Source organism: Poecile atricapillus, chromosome 10, assembly GCF_030490865.1.
Source record: "Poecile atricapillus isolate bPoeAtr1 chromosome 10, bPoeAtr1.hap1, whole genome shotgun sequence".
Classification (NCBI taxonomy): domain Eukaryota; kingdom Metazoa; phylum Chordata; class Aves; order Passeriformes; family Paridae; genus Poecile; species Poecile atricapillus.
This window is the reverse complement of record NC_081258.1, coordinates 18004084-18016866: the sequence shown is the minus strand read 5'-3', so window position 1 is coordinate 18016866 and position 12783 is coordinate 18004084. Positions and strand designations below refer to the sequence as shown.

General features: G+C 39.2%; 1 protein-coding gene across 2 annotated transcripts in view; it reads right to left on the bottom strand.

Annotated features, from left to right (window-relative positions):
• CDH13 (cadherin 13) overlaps positions 1-12783 on the bottom strand; it is a 427533-nt gene that overhangs the window by 212539 nt on the left and 202211 nt on the right. For both annotated transcript variants that reach the window (XM_058845796.1, XM_058845795.1), the window contains exon 5: positions 8319-8471. In XM_058845796.1, coding sequence (XP_058701779.1) covers positions 8319-8471 — 153 coding nt within the window. The remainder of the gene's footprint in view (positions 1-8318; positions 8472-12783) is intronic.

Genomic DNA, 12783 nt, shown 5'->3' with positions numbered 1-12783 from the left:
AAAAAAAGAACGGATACCAAAAGTTTGGATTTTGAAGATAACTGCACATTCAGCTGGACAAAGATGTTTAAATTTTCTCACTTGTAGCCTTATTCCCTCTAATAATGTTACAGTAACTCACTGAGTCCACAAGCTGAATGCTTGAAGCATCCCTATTTCTTCATTTTATACAAATTCTTTTCACAAATTTTGGAAAAATATCATATTAATTAAAATTTAATTCAAATGAAAAACCTTTTCAGTGCTTTTGCCCCAAACACAAGCAGACACAACTTTAAAATTATGACCCATTATCCTACAATAATTTTACAGAGATCAAGCATTAAACTCATAGTTCTGAAGCCACAGAACTAATTATTATATCAGGCATGTTCACTTTTGAGCAGACCACAACTCCAGGGCTGACAGAACTAGGTATTAAAACTACTTGAATAAACTAAATGCTGGCAATTTCCAGATAATCATACACTTCTTCAATTAATACCCATAAGCTGATGGAGGAGATATACAGACTGAAAGGCATTAACATGGAAACAAAGTTCAATTTTCCACTAAAATTTTCTTAGCATCAGATATTTACAACCTGGGCTATTTCACAAAAATTGCAGAAATGGCAGAGTCTTGTAGCAAGCAATGAGAAGTCAAAGGTTTCCAGAACACAGCTTCTAAAGGGATTTATTTATGGACACAGCTGATCAGAATGGATAAAGCAGCACAGCTTTTGCAAAGACAGTGGAAAGGTTCTACTCAATAACCAAACAAATTTATGCTCAGATGATGGTTGTGTGTTCCCCTCACAACATGATTTATAAAGAGCAGAAAACAGGTCAGTGTCTAAACAAGGAAATGCAGAGTGTAGGAAAAGTGGAAGTGAATGACATAACACATCAAGAAAGGGGGAGTAAAAAGTTGTGGAATGAAGCTAAAAGTGCAAGGGAAAAAAAGCAAGAAGGTGGAAAATGGAATGAAGATGGCAGGAAAGGGTAAGACTGGTAATATGGTTTTCTTCAGGTCCATAAAGAACAAGAGGTCAGAAAGGAGGCAGCAGCTCCTCTTGCTGCAGACAGGGAATTATTGACAAAAATATAATGAATTCATTGTGCCAGTTCCTAAAAAAAATAAAAAAGAAAAAGAAAAAATAAACATTACAGACCACACCCATCTTGTTTAGGAACAGAAGCTATAGATAATCCTGGACCCACATTTCCAGGTTCAGGACACAGCCATAGAAATCAAGGTCTTTGCAGCAAGTAGAACATTAAGATTCTGAATTTTGAGCAAATATCTAAATAAGACAGAATTCTTTCTGTGTTGTGAGGAACAAGAGATGTGGAGGTTTGAGCAGCCAGACTGCAAAAATGTCTGCATTACATTCTGAAGGTTACTGATAGATGACAAAAAGGTATTATTAAATTAGTAAGTAAAGCCAGACCTTCAAGACTTTGTCTTGAGCCACAGGACAGGTACTCTGTGTCAAAATTCCCATTGCAACATTTCTGCACTTTCTAGCAAAGGATCAGGAAACTCAGAAATTGTGAAGTTTTCCAGAAAAGCAAACCAACAAAAATTTACACCTAAAAAGAGATGAAGAAAGATCCTCTTATCCATTCCTAAAGACAAGACTAATATTTTTTATTTAACCTGTGGTTGGTTGTGTGTCAGGCTGGCTCAAGAAAGGTTTATGAGCAGATAAAGATTTCCTACCCAAGTAGTTTGACTCACACCAAGAAGAATAAAGAGATATTCCCATTGTTCCCCTGAACTCCTAAGATTCCTTATTTCCTGCAGGAAAACACAAGTTCTGGGGAAAAGGCAGAGTGTTTTCCTGGATGTTGTTGCTGCACCCAGAACAATGAGGCCTCAGCAAGGTATTTTGAGGGTTATTATAATACAAGCAGGGAAAAGAAACAAATAAACCAATCATGCTAAATAGCAAAGAAGAATCATGATGACTTTTAAATGCCTTAAAATGCAATTAATATATAACAACAAAAACAGCAAAGAGGCATCATGATGACTTTTAAATGCCTTAAAATGCAATTAATATATAATAACAAAAGTGGTTTCATAGACAATTAACATAATATGACAAAAAATGTTATTAGTCTCCTTGTGTTTTACTGAACACATCATTATTCTTTCCGGGAGTGTTCTATTAGAAAATAATTTTGAAAAACCCAAAGCAAGAAAACAACAGACAAAAAAACTACAAAAATAAACCACCATGAAAACAAATTTTATGTCATTTGTTATTGTCTCAATAAACTCACATTTTCCCATAGTTCCTATTGCTCTTCATTTCCACTCTCCTACTCCTCAATAAGAAAATACCCATTTTTCCTGGTGTTTGGAGAGTGTGTTATCTTTAGGATGGAAATCCAAGCCCACTGCCCCAACAGTTGTAGGTTACAAACAAAGCTTTGCTGATTTCTCCTTTTTCCAAAATTTCTCTCTCTCCCTGCTACAAATGACTCTCCAGTGCTGTTGGACAGCAGGGATGGCAGAGCCACATGACCAGAGCTCAGAATAAAGCAAATGCCCTCCAACAAAACCAGCTGTTGACTTTTGCAGGCTTTCCCCAGAAATAAAATGAAGATGTTACTGCCTTCTGAAAGGAATCACAGTTCCCTGCTGATATCTCATAACATTAGGAGGTATTGATTTACATACTGTATTTATTGAACAGGCTATTGCCAGTAAAAACGAACAAGAAATGGTAAATTAGAGAGTTCATATAGAATATTTTGTTCCCCCAAGACAAAATACATAAAACTGACATGAATTTTAGCTTCCCTTCTTGTCAGATTTTCTCTTTATCTCATAAACCAACTTTGGGAGAGAAATGTTTCCAGTAGCTGGAAATCCCATTTCCATCACAGCTGGACAAGCAATACTTTAAACCATAGTTTTAAGAAATGTGACTCCACTTAAAATTTATATGCTCAGATATTTGATTTATGCCCACAGTAATGGTGATCACCTTGGCTTTGACCCTGGTAAACAATCCAGGCCTTTGTTTCTGCCTCCAGGTTTTTTTGCTTTGAAGGCTCCTCTCTGAATTTACCTGGAGGCCCAACATGTCAGCACATTAATGACTATATATGTAAATTCTGCAATATAAAGGAAAGAGCCATCCATCTCCTGCACTCCCTACATATAACATGCAACACAAACTACAGAGATCTTTGTCAGAATTTTCAGCTGTATTTCAGTTGATCTGACTGCAGCTCATGTATATAAATAATTCTCTCTCTGATTAATAATTATATTTTATACTTCCACAAGAAATCTTTTTTTTTTTCCCAGTAAAATTTTCTTTCATTTCCCTTTGCTAAATAGTCAGGATTCTGCCCTGAAACTTTGAACCCTGCCATTGCTGCATGATTTTTTGATGTGACAGATGCAATTTGAAATCACCAGTATTTCAACAGGCTTGATCTGTATATTAATGATTATTTAATTAAATCAAGCCCATTTTACTTCAATTTACATCTCTATAAGACCGGACTTTTTTCCATGAAAGACTGAATGCCTTCTTTTTTTTGGGATATTAGTAAGAGATGGCTGGGGCCTGACATTCCCCATCAGCTGGTTTCAGCTCAAAACAGAGCAGATCAGTTACACTCCAGACAAGTCTGCCAGGGCAGATAACCAGGGTTAAAATACATTTTACACTGTTCTTGAAGTTAGAAGCAAACTGGTGATTTCTGAAGGAGCAGCATGTTTCTGTGTGCTGTCCATAGATCTCCACCCAGCATCAGCAGGGATTCAGTACCAGAGGATGATAAGTCATTCTAAAAAAGGATGTGGCTGCACTAAAATGGACTTACACAGATGACAAATTCCTTCTCCTGCATACGGTAAATTACAGCCATTCACTTCCAGGGTTTTGCTGTAGTAACTTCCCTTATCTGCAAAAATGCATTAAAGCACTCACAAATCTTTCCCACAAAATGCTCCTCAGCACCTGACCAGGCCAGTTTTCCTCATCATTGTGAAGTATTTCCATTGTTAACTCCTTATTAAACAGGGAAATTGAGCCCATTAGGGCTGCAGCCTCCCCTCAATGTTTGACTCAGTCCCGTGTACCTGAAGTGAGGCAGTTCACAGCAGAGAGCTGTTGATGGGTCAAATCTTTACCTTCCTCTCAGCCTACTTGTTAGCCAATATATAGAAGCAATTCTTCATAGAACTACACATTCCCAGTTTGCTTTTCAGTCCTGTTAACATAAGTTTTCTAAATATCTCAGTCTGTCACTACCAGTTGCAAGGCATCCTCTCACAGAAGTGTGATCTGCCATTATAAAAAAAGCTGATCGCTGATTTCACACCTCTGCTTGTTAAGTATTTTTTTAAAGCAAATAAAGCTCTTTACTTAAAAAATAATTAAAACTAACTCTTCATTAACAGTTCAAATTGCCTAGGTAAATTTGGTCACAGCTCTAATTCGCACACAGTTTTATCAAGCTGCCTCATTTCATGCTTGCAGAGGATCACTTTCTGATTATTTCTCTTGCACACACGTTTGTTGCCTTTCAGTGATGCCTCACTCTTTAAAAGCTTGAGTCCCAGCTGGAGCACCCCAGTGGCACTTTGCCACTGATGCTTTAGAGGCTGCAGGGCTGGATTTCACTGCTGCAGGGATTCCATGCAGTGGGAAGTGATGGGAAACGAGCTTCTGCAGCTGGAGGCTTTGTCCTGTACCCAAGGAATGCCCAACCCCAAATCTCATGCATAAATAATAAAAAAATAATGGAATATTCTTGCCAATTCTTCTGGACCCACTTAACTTGCAGTAAAGAACACAACAGAGTTCTTTAACTCAGAAACTTTTCGTCATCTTGGCGGTGGAAATCGACCTCTGCAACTTTTCCTGCTTTTTCTTGCATTCTGCCTACAAATACATTATCCAGGTAAATGTGAGGTTTTGAAAATGAGCCCAGGGGTTTTAAATAACAGATTACCCCATAATCACTGGTTTTCAGACTTCTATTTTCACTGGCCCTCTATCTGACCCTTTGTTTCCCAATTCATTGGGGTTTTATCAACACTGAGCACGAGTAGCCTTCCAGCCTCCCTGGAATCCTTCTGCTCTGTTATCACATCTCTTTACAGAAACACTTGATTTTTTTCTTTTTTTTTTTTTTTTTTTTTTTGCTCAAGGAAAGAACTGAAAAGTCACTAATATTTCTGCTCTGCTGGAATAAGAAAAGACTAAGGGTCTGAAGGGGACTCTGAATTGCATAAATTATGGGCAGGTTTTGCATGGTGTGCACACCTCACTGATCTGGGCTAGAAAACCCATCTGAAATCTCCCCACCAATCTCCACCTCCTTTTCCACATCTGCACTTTCCAATAGCAAATAAATAAACTATTTGCCATTGTCTGAAATTTCCGACTTAGTCTGATTTATTCAAATCTCAGGAGAAAACCAAATATGCTTGAGAGCATATTTGTACAATGCAACACCTTTTGCTCCCACTAAACAGGGGCTCCAGGCTACCTCTTATCTCACCAGCCCAGAAGCAACTCCATAACGTGCCCAGAGCCTGCTTAAGCCAACTCTTCAAAGCATCATTTAGCAGTTTTGTCAACAAACTCCAGCCAGCCCCAAAGTAAAACCATTCCATGTAAATCCACAGGTGTACTCTGACCTGCAGAATTCCTATCAGGATACTCCTTAATGAGCTTCTTGAGAAGGAAAAACTGAGTTGCTACACAATTTTCTACCGATGTCTCTCTTTGCTGGGTATAACTTCATCCCTGAATCCTCCTGCTCCTCTTTGCAAGCAGCTTTCACTTAAAACTGAAGCTGACTGACATTCCTTGGACTTTAAGAACACAAATCACAAAGTTTCATAAGAAATAAGCTCATAAATCAAGTGGGTTAATAAGTTAATTTCAGAGGGTGAGGTTGGTGTCATTAACACGAGCTGCCTTACATTCCTCTTGCCAGTTTGAGTTCCTTTGCTAAAAATCAAATTTTAAACTGGTCTGAAAACACAACTTCAACACAATTGGCTTCCACCAAAAAGCCTGGCAGCCCCTGACCCTCAGAAAAATGTTCTCACTCTATTTTAAGATATTTTCTTACTTTTATTAGAAATAAAATATTTTAAAACAAACCATAGAAAGAAGAGATTAAATCAAACAATGAACAGAGTTGTCTGTGTGAAGTTTAATATTCTCTAATTTAATAATGTTCTCTTGTTGTGAATCCAGAGATGAACTCCTACAAGTTTTTCAGCATTCCTCCAGGAGAAAGAGGGCAGCAAAGCCCAGATTTTCAAACTTTCAGAGAAAAAAAAAATAAATAATAAATTAAGAGATTAAATATTCGTAGCTAATTTAAGTTATTCTGGTAAAGTGTGCAAAGTTCTATGAAATACCATGATAGCCAAAGCTCTGTTTTGTGCCCTATTAACATTTTTCAATTCTTACCCCTTGGGCATATATGCACTAAGTACAGGAAATAAATCAGTGCTCAGGCAGAGCATCCCTGGGTGTAGCTGAAGGGTTCAAACAGATTTTACCTTTGCATCCTTCTCCCACCTCTGATTACACAATCAGAATATCACTTGATATTCTGATTGTTTGCAAAGAACTTGTATTTTTTCATAATGATCTCTTCTTCGTTTGCCTTTTGCTTTGAATTTTTCCTTTCAGAACCACAGTGCTGGGCAGGGGGAAGCTCAAACAAAACCAGAAAACATTTTTTGAGAGAAATTCAAGGATCTCTCAGGTTATTCACCTTTCAGTGTACCAAGGAAATCAGGGAGAAAATCCTGATGTCTTTCTGACACCATGATACATCTTTATTGGAAAATAATAAGCTGGATTTGAGACAGATAATCAAGTTGAGGGTTCTCCTTCAGAACACCCCAGCCCCATTTTTTGCTGCAGGATGGGGGAGAGCTGCTGAGCAGAGTGCTGGATGCCAGCTCAGGAAGCACCACAGCCTCTCAGGCTGTGCATTCACATTGCTCTGGATCACCTGCTACGTGACATTTCTTGTGCATAACTTACATTCCTTCAAAAAGCCTCCTCTGGGGAAATGGGTTTGTCTTAATTTAAGTGTGTTTTTTGCCAGATCAGATACAAGAGCCATTTGTGGTTTGCTGCATTGAGTTGGAAAGTCTACTATGATTTTCCAGGAGAAAAAATATTCAAGGTTTATACTCAACGCATTAAGGTGGAAAGCCACTGATAAAATAAGAAACAGCTGGCAAATGAAGACAAGGAACAGCGTTAAAAAGAGAAACTGCAATGTTTTTCCTGCAAGAAGGATGTCAGCAACTCCCATAAATCCTGTGCATGTGCTTAACACACATTTCACTGCAGACCCAGATACGAAGGAGATGTTCAAGTGTTGAAAACCAGCATATGGTAAATTTTAGCAGTGTTGTTTGAGCAGTAAGGTCCATCATCAAACTGGGAAACTCTCCCAGAGGAGGAAGGAAACAGCACTGGAGGTACAAGTGCTGATTATTACACTGCAGGAGATGAAACTGAGGGGTCAGGGATGGCAGCCAGAACTGTCCCCCACAGGGACCAGGACACCATGTGCTCCCTCTGCCAGAGGCTGGGACATAACCCCTGTGTGGGACACAAAAGGCAACATTCACCAGGCACTGGGCACTTGGAATTCTGCTGCTCCTCTGGATCAGCGTGGCCAGGGACAAGTGTGAGCACACACGCCCAGAGCTGGATAGAAAACATGAATTGACAGGTCCTCTATTTATTTGATGCATTTTGGAACAAGGTGGGGCAGTTGTTTTGCAGGTTCCAGAGATCATGTGTTGTGTATTCAATGGAGAGAAACATATTTATTGACAAGAAGAATCTTTAGAAAGACTTTTGTAGGTGATGTAGATTTCATATGTAACATTTTCATATCACCAGTATCTTCTTTATCTCTATTAAAGACACCCATTACTAAAAACGGAGTTCAATAGTATTTTTCATTGACCATTTGACAATAAAAATGTATAATTCTGAAATACCATAGTGACAACTTCCCCAGAAAATCTTCCTTTGTCCAAACAAAATTTCGCATTTAGAAATCGAATTCATACACAGTGTTCAGACAGCATTTCCACTGAAGATAAAAGACAGAAATTCCATGCAGAAAGAAGACAAGTTTCAACTGCGTGAAAAACAAACACATTTACCATTTCCAACAATTCTTGAAATTTCACAGGACAGTGGCAGCAATTGAATCTTCAATTGAAGTGCAGATCTTTCAGGAGCAAATACGCGTTCAGAAAATGCATGCTATCAACACAGAGGCAGAGATGTTATCGCTCTGAGTACTCACCTCGTAATTGGCAATTGCTTCTCGATCAAGGCTTCGGGTCACGGAGACGTCCCCGTTCATTTCATTGATTCTAAAAATTCCTTTTGGGTCTTGATCTACTCCCTTTCCAGAGAGCCGGAATTTTACTCCGTCTGTCCCTTCACTTCTGATGACCTGCATGGCAGGAAACAAGTGACGGGCCACGTTGTAAAATCTTTTAAACTCATCCTAAAACCACATAAGTCATTTCAGTCTTTTAACTAATGCTGAGCTATGTTCCCTGCCAATAAAATGTAACTATAAAATATGATTTCAATCATTCACAAGACACACTGCAATTTTTGTGTTAAATCCTGGAAAAGCTACTCATGTTCTTGGCCAGTTCCTATCTTATCTTTAGTGTCTTCAATTTCACTACTTAAAGTTACTGTTATTCCATCACTGAATTCACTCTATGTCTAGAATTTGACATTTCATTTAATGCTGTTTCTTCTTTTCAGTTGAATTGATAGAACAGCTACAAACTTACAAGAAAAAAAGAATATTCTATTGATTGCCAAGAAGCACTCTCATTTCACAACAAGCCTTACCACACCAGAGCGCCATCACACAATATTTTATTAGTCATTGTGAAGTCATTACACACAACCTTCAGGTTGGATTTTTTCCCCTCAATTCTCTTGAACTCTTCCTTTCCCAGGATTTTAAATCCAGGGAAAAATCTCCGCTTGAAAATATCAGAATATCCTGCTCAGAATACTCCTGAGTCCCACAGCTGGAATTAGTTCACAAATTTCTATTTATGTAGATACTCACACCGATGAGTGTATGGCGACTCCTTGTTACTATCACCTTCTTTTCCCATAAGAACAAAATTCCCAAAAATCCCATTTCATGGCAGCCTCACATTAGCAACAGTAACATTTACCAACCTGCAGAGCCACACAATGTCACTTATAAACTACACGCTTTGCAAATTTGTATTTGTACACCAGAATCTGAGGGATTATAAATTAATCTTGCCCTTTAAGGCTGACAATCCTGCCAAGCCATTTCTTCCCTGTGCTGTTCGATGTTCTTTTGTTTCTAGCAAATTCATATCGCTGATTTCCGCAGAAACATTAACTCAAAAATTTATATTCTGGTCTGAATTACAGCTCAGGAAGAGGAAGGGAGAAAGTGGCCTTAGAAATCTGGACCTTTTCCAGTTTTCAGATAATAAATGTGCAGGGTATTTAATAATGTCCCTGAGGAAATAAATGTTTGCTGCCCTATTGCTGTGGGTTGAGCAATGCTGGTTTGCAGATTACTGGGCAGTGAGATTTTGACTTAACCCTGTAATCATTATTCCTTTATTTTAATTGAGGAAAAAATTGCCATGAGATATGAAATAGGAAATCAGCATTTTCAGAGATAAAGTTTTGCTTTCCAAACCCTTTGGGGAAGGGAGACATTTCAAAGTAAAAACCTGTTTCACTTCTTTTTTTCTCCCTCCTTCCAACACTCAGAAACACTAATGGTTGAAGTTTCCTTCCTGTGTATTTTTGAGTAAATCATGCCAAAACACAGAGGCAGACAACACTGCAGGTGACAAAAGGGCAAAGTCACTTCTGGTTTGGTGATGAAACTCGGCCTTAATGTCTCCTACTGAAAAGTAACCCGCTGTTCAGGTCATTTTCTGACCAATTTCTGGTCTTTTTATACAAAGCCTAAAAATACAAGTTTTTCTTAACATAAAGCTATGCCTGAGATTTTGCAATGTCATGACCATTTCTCACTTTTATAGGGGACAGATGAATTTATCCTTTTCTGCCCTGATGTCTGAGATTTATTATGAGGCACCTTCCCATATAAGAGCAGTTTGAAAGGCCTGAAATGAGCCCCAGGCCAGCACAAAAGTCTAACTCAGAGATGTTTACACTGCAGCCATTTTCACCAGAACCACCAAACATTGCCTGTTTATGACAAATTTAAGACACAGTACAAACACAGTGCCTCAGTTGTAGCAATCCATGATAGGAAAGAAAAACAAATATTGGGCTCTGAAGGGGAAATTTGTAAAAAAACATACAGATATTCATATGGAAGCTTTTCTGCACACTAGATAGAAAAGCAGGAATGCAATAATAGTAATAATAGTAATAGTAGTAATAATAATAAGAATAAGAATAAGAATAAGAATAAGAATAAGAATAAGAATAAGAATAAGAATAAGAATAAGAATAAGAATAAGAATAAGAATAAGAATAAGAATAAGAATAGTAGTAGTGGTCCCTGCAAACCCAAGTGGTGGGAAAATTTCTTCTCAATGCCAAATCTGGCAAAGATCTTCACATTGAATTTGATGGTGAGACATCCCAGTGCGGTGCCTGAAAGATTTGTGCTCCTTGGGGCTGACACATCCCATATCTCATCTCAGCTCCAGCTGCAAACCCTTCTGCACCATCATTAATGTATGGGAGGAACAGAGTCACCAGAGAGCAGAGGTTTTCTGAGTGACTGGAGGAGCTCACTCAGTTTTTAGAAGACTTCAGGGAGCAGCCACATTCCCGCTGCAGCCCTTTGCAGCCCTTCTCCTGTTATCAATTTACCTGTCCATGTCTCCAGGCACTGCCCAGCAGCTCCAGCCCGGGATTGTGACCCCGAGCCCGGCACGGAGCTGTGTCTGTCCAGGAGCTGTGGGCAGCTCACAAAAAGTCATTTTCAGAAAGTTCGTTAAAAAGCTTAATTAGCCACAAGAGGGAGCCGCGAACTGCCCGGAATGGCAGGGAGAACATTACCATCTCCTAATTAAGATGCTTATATAATGGCTGCATAGTTCAAAGAAAGTGCATTTCCCAGTTCACGCGGAGCCCAGTACAATGAAAAGTTTAATAAAAATCAGGCTTAATTTGCCATATGGTTTGGTGCTTCAGCAGGAGCAAGGAAGAAAACAGGAGGACTGTCTGTCATCTCCTGTGGCAAGGCTGAGGCTCGGAGCACTGGCATAAACACAGCACTGTTCACAGGAAAATTTCCTAGCTCGCAATGCATTTGCAGAACAATGTTTTCCCAATATCCTGGTGGAGATAAAACAAGGCCAGACTATTTCTACTGCAATGTTTACTTTGGGATTTCATTTTCACTTTTCTAAAATACATAAATGAGATCCCACAGTCAGTGCTACCTGAAGCCCAGACAGAAGCAGATATTTCCATAATTTTTTCACAGCTTCAGGAACTTCAGTGCAGGTTCTAATACTGAAAATGTCTTCACCATATGGCAGTGGCTATGTGTTGCACATAAAGGCTCTGCATTCTTTGGTTGTTAGTGCAGCACAGGACCCCACCACCCACCCACTGGGAATATGGATAAGGCAGGAATACTTTATCCAGCATCCCAATTCCTGCCTTTTTCATTCTCCCTTGCCCTGATCTCACAGGTCAGAGGGGATTTTCTGTGGGCAGATGGCTCAGAATAGACACCAGCTGAGCATCCCACAATAACATGGATGTTGGAGGCTGCTCCCTCACCCAGGACACACGGACAGCACCGGACGGACACTCAGACATCGCCCACTTCCCCACCTCAAGGGTACTTCAGAGAATAATTGGGAATTGAAGTGATCCATCCCACAGGCACAGCAGCCACGACAGCCCAGCAAAAGGCTCTGTGATCCTGCTCAGCTGAAGGAAAGACACTTCCAAGCAAACAGAGCATCACGGAGCTGACAGGAGCTGCTTCCTGCTGAACCATGGCCAAAACGTTTCCCCAGCGCAATTTTTCAGCTGGCACTGTGTATCCCTCACAGCTAAACTCATTTCAGCAATGTGATCCCCCTGTTGTTATGGGTTTATCGCAAAAGTAAATCAGAGTGTTCTCAAGAGAAGAAGAGAAATAGAAGTACAAAAACTCCACGCTGCCCTGAGAGAGAATTCACACTTCTGCAGCACCAGCAAATCTGTCCTAAACAGCTCCATCCCCAGTTACCAGTTTTATTCTTTAAGAAATGTTTGCCTCAACCACTCCCACAATTTCTTAGTTCTTGATGCCAGGTGAATTATAGATGCATCATAATAGTTTAGCTCACTTTTTAATTAAAAAACTAATCCCACCCCTAGAAAGGAATATTTGGTTCATGCCCCAGTTCTTTTCATTTCAGAGCATTACAGTGTCTCCCTTGTGGTTTATTTATTTTTTTATTTTATTTTTTTGTAGGGTTGCTTGGTTCTGGTGTTTCCTGCTTCCCCTAGCCTCTTAGGAAGCAAATTTATTCATGGAATATTTAAAGGTGAACTATTTTTTCCTCAAATCACTGTGCTCCACAAGAGGTTTAGGCCCATTGTTTAGGTATTGTATAAATAAACAGATACTTCCTGTCCTGCCATACTGAAAATTACTCTTTACAGTCAGAGGCTCCATCTGCTCCATGCTGACTCAAATACTCTTTCAACCAAAACAAATGCAAAATATTCCCATCGTTATTCAAAAGCATTAACCAACAGAA